We start from the raw sequence: 13,154 nt of genomic DNA on the forward strand, positions 1-13,154 counted from the left end.
TGACTCTGTAGCTCATGAGCTCTCTTGGGCCCTGACTTAAGTCATACCCAGTTTGTGAAGGACACTCATTGGTTGGTGTGCAACCTAGATCTTGTAAGATATGTAGCTAGTACATTTGGCACCAAAGAGTATCTCTGCTTGCCGTGTCAGCAGCAATGCATTTGGCCTACTCTTGCACTACCCTCCTCGCCACTGGGGTCCTCCCAGCAGAAAATACTGGCACTGGTTAGTATTTGGAAGCTTATTTTGCTGATATGTGTGCTAAAATTGTCTTGGGAATTTACAGGGGACTTCTGGCTCTATCAGTTATGTACTTTTTGAAAGCACTACATTTTTGGAGAAGGTAAATATTGTAGCAACTTTTGTGTAACATGCTTTAATTTGATCTAGAAAAAGTACAGACAGAAGGCTGATGCTCTGAAGTTCACCAGTGTGGCTGACAGTTCTCAGATCAAACATGCCAAGAAAAGCCAGGAACTGCAAAGTGATGTGAGTCCTTGACTGAATTTGTCTCTTTGCAAGTAGTTTACTCATAATGTGGTTATTCCTGAGACATGTAGAGTGGGGGACAGGGGAGGTGGTGGAAGAGGACCCAGTCATGAAACATTTCAATATATGAAATTTCTTGAGATTCATTTCTAAGGGTTTTTATTTGTTTATTTGATGAATTCTCTCATTGAATTCTCTGAACTAGAACAACAACAAAAAAGTAAACCCCAATGGAAATGGAAATAGACAAGTAAGGCTTCTCGTAAATGATGTTAAAGGCCAGAGAGAGAGAGGGGGGGGATGCCTCTGGAAGACAGTCTTGGCAACAAGCTTGTGGGTGGTGCAGGCTGGATTCAAGTATGGCTGAAATGCATTCATGAGAGGATACCCGAGTAGTCCTGAGACATTAATGTCATCTGCACAAAAATTGGTTATCCATGAGGTAGTAAAAGTGAGGAAGCACGGTATTCCCAGGCTGAGCTTCAAAGCAAGGTAGACATTAGCACAGAGATTGATATACATCCACCCCAGGTTCTGTGTCTCTCTCCACTGACGGCCCTGTCAGACTACTTAAAGCTATATTAGCCTTGTCAGACCACATGTTCTTCAGCTGTTTGTGTTAAGGTACTTTTAGCAAAATGATAAAATAGGCATATTTTCCCAAACTGCGTGCCTTCAGAATGCTCCCTATTCTTCCTTGGGGCTGGGCAACCCTGGCAGATGGTATTTCAGAACTCCTTGGCAGGACTTAGCTGACAGCAACTCACTTTTAAGTTTCCAAAAGAAGGAGAACCTGTTGTTAAAATTGCTGACCAACTAATTTTGGAACCGTAGTGACTTGCCAAGTTTTTTTTTATTGGTTTTAATATGTTGTGCCTTGAACTGAAGATACTGTCAGCTTCTCAGTTGTTATGTGAATGAAGCATTATTGCTTTTTGATTGGTCTTTTCCAGACAGCTACCATTTCCTTTTTTTGCCCCTCTCCATCAATAAAAACCTGGCATTTACTTGGGTGAATGTTGTGTGTCTCAAAGATGACACCAGATTGAATCAGAGGAGAATGCTGGTCTCCTGACTCCCATTACTTATCTCCTATGTACTGGACCATGCTGCCTTTCTGTATGTGTGTTGAAGTCAGAATAGTAAGCATGGATTTAGAGCTTTATAGTAGGGACATTTTTTTTTTCTTTTTCTGTGAGATGTAAGAAATGTAACACTTTGTGAAATGGGACATCTTTTCATAGCTTTTCAACAGCTCCTCCAACAGCCTTATGGGCTTCTGAAACAGAGCAGTTCATTTCTCTGTTGACGTTGCCCTGGGATATAAAATGGAGATGTTTGCTACTTGGATCATAAAAGGTCCTTGATATTTTGATTTAAAGTTGGAATGTTAGTCCTCACTGGAGTATTAAGTCAGCAATTGCATTTAGGTCACAAATTTTCTTTGCAGATTCAATTGCTTAGTTTTCATCATTTCATGCCTAAAATTCACTATTTCTGTGTCCTATTAAAAACTTTCATTCCACCTAAAAAGTAGCTGCAGTTTAATATTGGATGAAATACATTCTTGTATACATTTTATACTGAATATGAATTAATGTCAGCTTTATAGCCTGTTAAGTAGCTAACTTTAAGAAAAAGAATTAAAGTATCCTAATATGTATGTTGTTTCACTGCTTCCCTGAAATTTAACCATGAGTAATTTGATCGACCTGACTATGTGGATCAGCTTTTAAATTCAGATTTGGCAAAAAAAGTCACGATGCTAAAGACTAACTCACCAAATAAATTAACCCTAACAAATCCTTGAATATTTGGGGTGTTTTAATCAGTATTCCTTCAATATTAAACACGGACTACTGCATGTTAACCATGCTTTGCTTTCTGTGGACAGGTTGCCTACAGGTCAGGAAAAGAGCAGTTTCTCCATCAGTACACCATCAGCAAAGATGATCCTGTCTTCATACTGGCCAAAGCAAATGCTGCCAATATCAGTGAGGTACTGTGTGAGACAGAAGTTTGGATTCCTTCACTCCTGTGAATAGTTGCAGCTTCTGTTGAAATATTTGTTCTGTAGGTAAAAGTTAGTTTCTCTGAGAAGGTCCAAATATTTTAAATGTAAAAACTTTATATCTAAATTTAGTTACTTGCTCTTAGTTAAATACTAGTCACATCTGCTGTTCTGAAGACTAGTCACTTTTAGTGTTTGAAGCTGTGTATTTTCCACATGCTTCCATATGAATGGCATGTTGACAGCTTCACTGGAACCAGTGAGATAATGGGGTTACAGTATCCACAGTTACAGTGTGTAAGCGAAGACACCAGGATCTGATCCTTAGACATATGGTTGCTGGGCATGGAGTGTACGCTGGTCTGATGTTACTTGAGAGCTTTCACTGTGACTATAAAACAAATAGAATATATTGATAGTAATAAAGAGACTGTGTTATTGTCATCTTTTTAGAAACTGTACAAGAGTAGCTGGGAGAAGCAGAAGGAAAAAGGATTTGTGCTTCGTCTGGATGCTTTGTCATTCTTGACAGCTAAGGCAAAGAGGGATCTGGCAAGTGATGTGAGTATGGACTCCATCAGCCTTCTTTATTCTTAGGGCAGCTGACAGTCTAGGTTGCTATCAGTGTTGGGGATGTATCACATATGCGTCAGTGCCCTGAGCCACCCTCACTCGATTCATGCTAAGGAGGAATGGAGGAGTTGCCTGCATGACTGGCATTCCATAATAAGCCAGAAGGTTTGCTTTGAGCAATTCAGAGTTTTTCCCCACATGCTGACTGTGTTTTCCTATTCTGATTTTGAACCAAGGGTGAATTTTAGAACTCAAAATGAAGTGGAAATCTCCTGTGAAGCATCATAACTTAATACATCTATGCCTGACCAGAAAATTCCTGAAAGAACCTTCTGACCTCAGTGCTTAAAGAATGTTGTTTTTCTAAAGAGAACCAAAAAGAAAAGATTTCTTACAGCTTTTTGTGGATATTACTGTTGAGAAAGGGTTTATTCTTTATAAACACTTACTAATTTCTAAGGCATTCCAGTTCTCTTTTGCAAATGGACTTCTTGCTTGCTGTATTGAGGACCAAGCAGGTTACAACACTGATAGACCATTGCTTTACTACTAGCAGAGCTCTCAGTTTGGCAGCTTAGATCATTTACTCATGGTCTATTTTTTTCTTCACAGATTAAATATAAGGAAGGTTATGAGAAGATGAAGGGTAAGCTGATTGGAGTAAAAGCTGTGGAGGAAGATTCACAGATGGCTCATTCCCTTCAAATGTCAAAGTTGCAGAGTGATCTGGAGTACAAGAAGGCATTTGAGGACACAAAGAATCAGTTCCAGGTCTCCATGGATATGGTTAACCTTGTCCATGCCAAAAAGGCTCAGAATTTGGCTACAGATATAGGATACAAGACAGCTCTCCATCACTACACAGCCCTGCCTACTGACATGAAAGTGTCATGGGCCAAGTGGGCCTATGGATTGCAAAGTGATGTAAGTCCAGAGCTTAATGTATTTCAATACCCTTTCATTCAACCCCTTCAGACACTTAGGGCTGAGTTTCTTCAGATGTTTATGCTTTTAATGCCATGACATATTTATGCACCTAATTTTTCAGTTAATATTAAAACAGTAATATTAACCACTTATTTGCTCAAGAGATATATTTAAGGTGTGCAGTGTTTTTGAGGAGTGTTACAATCCTGTTTATGAGCATGGCTTCTTCAAAGCCTACTTCAAAAGTTAATAAAACACTAGGATTCATATATGATGTACATTTTTTTTTTTTTACCTAATGTGCAGGGAGGTTACATAATTTATGGTGATAAAATTGGTGATAAAATTGGTGATAAAATTCGATATGGAGACCACATGCTGAGCTGTAACGATCACATGAACTGTCTGATACTGTAAATGGTTACTATAAGTGAGACTTTCCATTCCGAGGTTTTAAGTCAGAACTTTTCAAGGAGACTGATAGATATGTGTACAGGTCTTGTTGAGGCTTCTGGCTTCTTTGAGAAACCCAACTGTAGTGCTTGTATAAGCTTTTGGAATTCAGTAGACTGTTGGTAGGAGAGATTTTATGAGGAAAGTGAGAAGTACTCCTGTACTATTGCTCCTTAAATCACATGGAAAAAACAAAACAAAATGCTTTCCCTCCAGTATAACAAAAAGATAGGGGTTGGGAAATGCTAAGTATCATTTTCTTATCATTGGAAATCATTAATGATCTTTTAAATAGTGCACTATGTACAATAAAACTGGAATTTTGCTATGTTAGTAAAAATTCCAAATGACAGTAAGGTGTATACCACTTCTAAAAATTACCTTGCAAAGCCTATTGCACAAGTGCTGGTGGGTCCTGATACTTCTATTTCATTCTGTAATTTTTTTGCTTTCCTTGCAACTGTGCAATAGTGAATAAAACAAAAGCAGGCACTAATTTGACTTGGTTGTTGTTCCTGAGATGTCTGAATCCTTTAATGGCATTTTAAGTGTATGAACACCAACAATAGGACTTTTTTTTTTTTTGTCAGAACCGATACAGAGCAGATTTGAACTGGATGAAAGGAGCTGGATGGATAGCCACTGGGTCATTAAATGTGGAGCAGGCTAAGAAGGCAGGAGAACTCATTAGTGAGGTGAGATTTCATGACAGCATGTAACAGAATTTGCTGCATAATGCGTGCAAAATGTCTGTATAAAATTAAAATAATTTCCACTCAAAGGGGAAAGAAAAAGGCATACCACATGAAAGCCCTCAAAACCAGGGATAGGGCTGGTAATTAGGGGGAAACCAGATACCAAACACACACCAGTAGGAGTCCATATAGCCTTTGCAAAAACAAAGTAGGTGACAAATGATATTATGAATAATAATGGCAATCAAACATGCTCAATTGCTACCCACTAGCCTACCTTTTTAATGAAGCAAAACAGGAGAGACGATGAAAAGATGCAGTCATTGGACCCAGAACCTTCTTTTGTAACAGATACATGTTCCTTCTTGCTCCTTTTTCGTATATAGTCATTTTAGCTATTGAAATTCACATAGATATCTCTGTTTGTAGCTATCTATCGGCCCAAGTAGTTTTCATCCTTATTTCTCCCTATAACCAATATCACTAACAGGAAAAGGTGAACTCTAGAATCCTTTGTGCCAGCCGCATGAGGCCTTCAAAGGAGGTTGTGGTGGAAATGGTTAAAAGGATCATAGTATTCTGTTTCTGTTATTTCAGAGGGAGTCCTACTGGCCAAATCTGCTGCAGTAGGAGACTGAATCCTGTGATTTTTTAGATAACCGCTGCTGATGCAGGAATCATCTGTCCATTCACTCAATGAGAATAACAGCATAACCACTGGTGTAGTGTCTCAGAAAAATATGGTCATCCTTTCACGTCTGCCTGATTGCTAACACTATTTTTTCCCATGTAATTATCTACAATGAAGAAGGATGATTTTTTTAGACACAATAAACTAGATCCTCAGCTAGTGTAAAGCAAGGTAGCTTCATAAAGAGCAATGCCAGCTGGAATAGTAACGGTGAATCTGTATAGGTATACCATTTTGGTGTTATAGTAGTGAAAACTGCCAAGTAGAAATTTGACCTGCTAGGTTGTTCATCTCAAACTTTTTGTGAGTACTAAATAATTTTAGGTGGCTATGAGCCTCCTCCCTTCTTACATACGCACAGTGACTAGCCCTTGTAGTACTGCTAAAAAGCAATTGCCAGAATATCATTTCCAGGAATTTTGTGTAGAGATGTTGTGGTCAACCCTTACTTGTCTCTACAGCTCATCAGGACAAAGCGTAAACCACTTTTGTCCCCAGTTAAACTTAGTAAGATTGCTCATTTTTAAGGGATTTCTTTCTGAAACCAAAACATTGCTCATAAGCTTGTAATACCTTAAAAGAGTTAATGTATTTTACATTGGTGTTTTGAGTCCCCAGAGAATCAAGATGGTGCCTCAGATAAACTTCTGTGCATCATAGCTCAATTTAAAGGAGAATGACATGCCTTTAGACTCCAACACTGAGATATAAACAATTTCCAGAAGAACCATGAACATGCTTATTGACTTGGGAGTTCATCACAAGAATAGGGAAAATTTAGTATGCACTACTTGGAGAAGAGATAAGAGTATTGATGGGTATAGGACAACTCATGCAGGAAGGGAAGCTTTTAGTGACCTGGCCATATGGAAGAAGTGTCATTTTGCCATCAAACAGCCTTCATCTTAATTATGTATATCTAACAAGATCTCTCAGAAGCTACTATGGGTCCTTTCAAGCAAGCAGAATTAATATCATTATCTAGAAGATATACCATAACAATTAGGCACAGCGTTAATGGCTGCACGGATTTCCTATAGGTGTTAGGAGGAAACCTAAACCCTGAAACAATAAGTTAAATAGTTAGCATTATTAACACACTACAACTGTATATAATTTTTTGCTTAAAGAAACTATAAATGAAAAATATAATCAGTCATACTGTATTTGAAGTAATCTGAAAAAGATTTTAAAATCCTGAGTTCTGGAGTATTTAAGTAAGCAGAATCTGATTTTGAAATGTTTTCCTTATATTTAGGGAGAAATACTTTAATATTAATCGGCAAAAGGTTATTGTTAAATTGAAACAAATATTAATCTGAAAGTACCTAGGACATAAAGATGAGGAAAGAGGAATAATAATTATGTTCACAAATTCACTCTAATCTCCAGCAACCTATGATTTTTCTCTTTCAAATAGCATGAAAGAGCAGCACAAAATTCACAGCTTTGATCTTTTTCTGCTCAACAGAAGAAGTACCGTCAGCATCCATATGCTTTGAAGTTTACCAGTATTAAAGACACTCCTGAGATGATCCAGGCTAGAATTAGTTATAACCAGGCTGTGGATGTAAGTTATAATGTATATACATTATGATTATAAGAGTGGTATCCTCTTTGAACGACCTGATTGAAGCACTGGCTTTCTCTCTCTTTCTTTCTCTGAGATTATCCTTGGGAACCATGAAACTTCTGTGTTCTGGTGTGGTGCATCTCACAAAGAGCATGTTTCTGACTTGGAAAGAGAAGTCATAGAGATCCCACTGAAGTGAATGGGAGTTTCATGTAAAAAAAAGCTTTCTGTCCAATTTTTTTTTCAGAAGTAAAATTTAGGAGTAAGACTGACCTTTGTCCTTTAGAGACTTTTGGCCTTTTGAGACTCATTGAAGAAGAACACATTTGGGGCTCTTTCCCCTTTTCAAACAGATCTTTCAAATTTCAGTTTCTGCGTATTCTTTGGAAACAAAATGTAAGGCAGCATGACAAGGAAGAAAAAATAAATTATTTCAAGCTGTCATCCTGCTGAGAGAGAAATCCAGGAGGGGAAACCTTAAAGGGAACAATTGAGGCTGTTTGGTGTTTAAACATGTTTATTTTTAATAGAGAGCGATTTAAAAATATTGTAGACTTAACTGGGATAATACAGAAGTGAGTAATAAGCAAAAGTCACTCAAAAAAGACAAGTTTCAAACATGAGAGGATGTTTTATTGTGAAAATAGATATTTTTAAAGTGAAGAAGAAGATGAAAGACTTCGTGTAAAACACATGCTATTGTAATACTTATAGTGTCTACGCCTTTGGTTTAATTAATAAGATCCAAAAGGCTTACATCTCAGGCAGGATAAATATAAGTCATTTTGTTCCACTGAGCCACAGTCAAAATCAGTCTGCTGCTCTACTTCTTCACACATGGAGTTCTCATTAATTTTCCTCTTACAGAGCTGCAATACAAGTGGGCCTACTTGCTAAAGAAAGCAGCAGCAGGGTGAAATGGAGAGGTTCATTCTAATCTAGAGGGTCTCAAACGCTCACACAGAAATAATAGCCTCGGAAAAGCAAGTCAGGTGGTCAAGACATGGGTCATATCTAAGGCCAAAAAAAATGGTGGCTATCTGTACTCATCTGAAAATTATGGTGTCAATGTAAGAAGAAAGTAAAACAGGAAAGAAAAATAATGTGAAAGAGGTGAATTCTGCATAGCCATTGTAGGGCAAGTTCCAGTTAACTGCATAGAACTCCTCTTATCTGTCTGCGGATAAGATATCCGAAAATTAGCTAGTCCTGGGCCAACCCTATCTTCTTCCTCTAAGAACTGATATGAGTACCCCATCCTAGACATCTGTTTTACCTAGACATCAGTCACCTTCTGAGTTTTTTTTTAAACTCTTGCCATTGACTGTTGAGTATCCCCTTGCAACTAGCTCTGGAAATAAATTTGGAGTAATTGCACAGATAATTGCCATCATATTTATCTGCTAAAAATGAACAACTTTGGAAAGATGTGTTTGGGGAGCTTCAACTCCCCAGATTTCTGTGGAATTTCAAAGTGTTGGTGGGCCACTCATGGCTGCACATCCTTAATAAATGCTGTTTATTCTCCCTCTCCCTATTCACAAGTGTTGGAAGTCTTATCAAATTAATATTAAAATATCTGCATTTTTCCATACATTGATTTATACACTGAAAACTTCAAGGAATTCTTCTCTAGCATACTCTAGCTGATAGGTGTATCAGACTCCCAAAGCTTTTTGAATCCTTTTTGACTGATACAATTGCCTGTATTTATTAATGCTGCTGTCACTTTTCTGTAGACTTTGCTTTCCATAAACCTATTTGTTAATGTTTTTGTCTGAACTAGTAATTGAATGTGTAGTGAGTACTTGCTACTGAAATTTGTCTCTATTTGCAGAGGCTGTACAAGGAGCATGGAGAGAGTGTAAAGCATCAGTATACACCAACAACAGATCTTCCTGAAATCCTTCAGGCCAAATTAAATGCTATGAATATCAGTGAGGTATAAATCTGACCTTTAATATTTTAAAGGAAAATTAAAAAGTTGATAGTGCTTTGCTGTTTGTCCTACACAGGAAATCATACTAAATTTCTTTCCTTTCCCCAGTATATGATCATTCTATGGTCTAAATGTTTCTGAAGTAATATGAGAAATCAAGCTTCTTATCAAACTTCTCCTAAGTTAGAAAGCTTAAGAATGAACAAACAAATACATTTTTATAATGGACATTTGTCATGTGGTTATTCCTGTTGTGTATTGATAGTTTCATTTATGTTAGCCCTTTCTGTTAGAATAGAATGAAACTAATGTGGTAACATTGCTAGGATAGCAATAACGCTGCAGTGTCAACCCTCTGAACAGAAACTCTGCTTTATTCCTGTTCCATATTTCCTAGATTCGCTATAAGGAGTCCTGGGGAAAGATGAAAGATGGTGGCTATCAACTGAAACTAGATGCCATTCCCTTCCAGGCAGCAAAGGCTTCGGGTGAAATCATAAGTGATGTACGTGAACTTACTGCTGATATTGTCCAGCAGGACATGTCAGTCACTCCAGACTGTTTCTGCTCTGCTGAGTGACTCTTGATGGAAACAGCATGTCCAGCCAACTCTACATCTGGGAGACATCTGGCTTTGGTCTAGTTAGTTGTGCTTTTGGAGGTGTAGACACAATGAAGTATTATTGGTAACTAAGCAAAGGAAGGTTTGCGAAAGCAAACAGCCATTAACAAAGTTGACCAATTTACCTGCTGTAGTGACTGGGCAATCATAGGGATTGTTCAGGAGCTGTCACCCACTGTTAGCTAGGCAAGCTTTGGAAGAGGGAGCTTATTAAGGAAGTTCTACCCTTTAGGGTTTATCTTGGGTGTCCTTTACAGGTTGTAGAGATATACAGATTAATTTCAAGCATAGGAGAGTAGTTGTTCTGACTTTGCTAGAGAGCTGATGGAGAGAGGCTCCTTAGAGGTTGATTCTGAGCACCTGCACCAAGTTTTGTCTTCCACCACCTGTGTAATAGCAGATAACTAACCCAAGCTATTTGTAAGTGTTCATTGGTGTATTTTGTTGTGTTTTTCTCTAAATAGGATAAAAAATTAAAATGTTTGCACAAGTGAGGTCTTCCTAGCATCCAGTAAAGGTTCATTCAGATTTATTATCATATTGAATATAGCCAGAATTTATTGTCCGTAGCTCTCTTTCTGTAATATGAAAACCCTTTTATTCAGGTTTGAACAATCTGACAAATACTTACTTCACTTCTATTCACATTTCTATTCTTATTTCCTTTTTAGCACAAGTATAAGGAGGCATTTCAGAAAATGAAAGGACAGATGGTTGGATCATGTGGCCTGGATGGTGATATTCATATTGCTCATTCAGTCCATGCGGCATCGCTACAGAGTGATGTAAGTACAAGAAAGAAGATGTGGGCATTTTGGAATTGATTTCCTAACAATGAGTAATTCTTCATGGAAGATGCACTTAGTTGTGGACTAACTGTGGAATAGCTTACTATTTAAAACTTAGGGCCTTCTCTCCCACTTTCCAGATATTTTGATATAATCATGATATTCTTACCATTCTTTTACATTATTTACAGTAACATTAATTTGACAATAAAAGAAGACTGTGCATTCTTGCACAATCCCCTGCTGCATACCACTGTTGCCTAGCATTTTGCTCTGTAAAAGTATCACTCAGAGGCAGGTCTAACTGAGAATTAGTAGTGGTCTTTGTACAGAAGTAAATTAAATTTGTTAGAGATACAAAATTCAGTGATTATTTTCAATTTACTGTTTTCCTGAAAGTCTAAAGGATGAACAAATTTATGGAATTTCAAGTTGGACTTTTGTGGTTGGGGAACGGTTCCCACTTGGTCTTGGGATATGCTAAGAATCACATAATTTGTTCATTGTCTATAAGAATTGTAACTGTTCAGTGCATTTTGAACGCTGTGGCTTAATCCAGAAAGCAGTGAAATATTTGTCTGACTTTAAGCACATAAATAATCTAAGAACTATTTATGTTCTTACCAAAACTGTCCATAGTGAGCCTGATTGTGGATATAGATGGGAGAGTGTTCATGGATTTCATGGAGCGCTGGGCTTGTACTGGGATTCTTTCTTGTCTGATGGTATGCTTAGACAACAATAAGTGTCTGAAGAATTCATCCGTCAGGTTACTCTAAGTCAGCTTGATGATCATCAATAACTCTGTATGTTCATTATCTGGATGAACAGCCTGAACATCTCAAATTTGCATAATCTGATAGGGAAGTGTCATGTGAAAAAAATTCTTTGAAGATTTCTGTGGCTTTCTTTTCCTGGACAGAGACAAGAAGTGAAAAAAATTCCAACAGTAGAAATAACATTTAAAACGATGAAATGAAAGTGACCAAATCAATAGAGACCAACGAATATTTTGAGTGAGGATTTGTACTAATTCTAGTATAAATATAACTGTTTGCAATTTATCCTCAGGCAGTAGCTTGACCTTTTTGCTGTGCTTCTAGAAATGCAGTGAATTAAGAATTCATTTATTAGTTTGGTAATTTTATAGATTCAACGTATCCGGTTTTAACAAAAATAAAAAGTATAAATAATATCTCAACTTAATTGAGTATAATGTAGATGGCTACTACTCTGATGAGGAATAGGCTGCCACATATTCTAATTATAAGTATTGATCATTCCCAGTATAGTTAAATAAGTTAGAGAACTTACTTTTAAAAAGAATAATTTTTACTGGAAATTGGAAGAAATATGGAGAATGTCTCTTCTGATGAAAACCTGAATTCTTATTACCATGCTGTGATAGTTATGCGATCTGTTTTTAATTTGATAGGTGAAATATAAGCAAGGTTTTGAGGATACAAAGACTCACTTCCACCTGCTACTGGATATGATAAACTTGGTACATGCCAGGAAAGCCCAATCTTTGGTCAGTGAACAAGAATACAGACAGCTGCTACACCAGTACACTTCTTTGACTGATGATGTGAGATTGCGGTGTGCCAAGAATGCATACAAACTACAGAGTGAGGTAATTGCAAAACATCCCATCAATATTTCCCTGTTGAGTCTGATGCAAGATAGTTCTGTTCCAAATCATGACAGCTGACAGTATGTATTTGAGCAGCAGCTGAGGGATAAACAATGGCTATTCCCCCTTGATTACATTCAGAAATGAGACATTTATCTTATTGGGCAATTGTACAACATGTGTGACCACACCATACTGAGAGATAAAGTATAGTAGTCTTTGATGATTGGGCAGAGAAGTGTTTGCAAGTGGGGATGGCTGCAATGTTGGTGAAATACTCTTTTTAAGGTCTTGCTAACCATGCAAACTGTTTACCAACTGGTATTTGAGTTGGTTTGCATCTGTGTGAAATTCATGTGTACTTCCACAAGAAAGATGCCTATTGTTAAAAATCTGATTTGTAGGAGACTTGTAAACTCTGGCCCAAGATATAACCATTGAAATTCTGAGGATGAGATGAGCTCCCTACGTAATCTTGAGTAAAATTAACTGGATGCCTTACAAATTCAAGGTTAGGCTGTGTCTGTAGGCACAGCCCTGAGCAAAGGGCTTTTGATAGATTACGTTGCCTCTGGAGACCTCAGGAGGGGCTGTATTTTAAAAACAAGTCTGGCTCCAAAATGCTAGTGTGTATCAGTTTAACGCTTTCAGCCAACAGTCTTAAAGATGGCAGACTCTGTTCAAGCAAGCGTAAACATCAGATGCTAGCTGGGCTGCCCTAACTCGGATGAAAACATATATAATCAGAGATTCTGAGGCA

At 37.5% G+C, this 13,154-nt stretch overlaps 1 protein-coding gene across 1 annotated transcript in view; it reads left to right on the forward strand.

Moving 5' to 3' along the window:
- Nucleotides 1-13,154, forward strand: part of NRAP (nebulin-related anchoring protein) — a 54,225-nt gene that overhangs the window by 26,280 nt on the left and 14,791 nt on the right. The window contains exons 21-30 of the mRNA XM_009581047.1: nucleotides 391-489; nucleotides 2,384-2,488; nucleotides 2,954-3,061; nucleotides 3,686-3,997; nucleotides 5,044-5,148; nucleotides 7,311-7,409; nucleotides 9,250-9,354; nucleotides 9,749-9,856; nucleotides 10,645-10,758; nucleotides 12,197-12,394. Of these exons, the coding sequence (XP_009579342.1) occupies nucleotides 391-489; nucleotides 2,384-2,488; nucleotides 2,954-3,061; nucleotides 3,686-3,997; nucleotides 5,044-5,148; nucleotides 7,311-7,409; nucleotides 9,250-9,354; nucleotides 9,749-9,856; nucleotides 10,645-10,758; nucleotides 12,197-12,394 (1,353 nt within the window). The remainder of the gene's footprint in view (nucleotides 1-390; nucleotides 490-2,383; nucleotides 2,489-2,953; nucleotides 3,062-3,685; nucleotides 3,998-5,043; nucleotides 5,149-7,310; nucleotides 7,410-9,249; nucleotides 9,355-9,748; nucleotides 9,857-10,644; nucleotides 10,759-12,196; nucleotides 12,395-13,154) is intronic.

The sequence above is a fragment of the Fulmarus glacialis genome, unplaced genomic scaffold (assembly GCF_000690835.1).
Source record: "Fulmarus glacialis isolate BGI_N327 unplaced genomic scaffold, ASM69083v1 scaffold9837, whole genome shotgun sequence".
In the NCBI taxonomy this organism is placed as follows: domain Eukaryota; kingdom Metazoa; phylum Chordata; class Aves; order Procellariiformes; family Procellariidae; genus Fulmarus; species Fulmarus glacialis.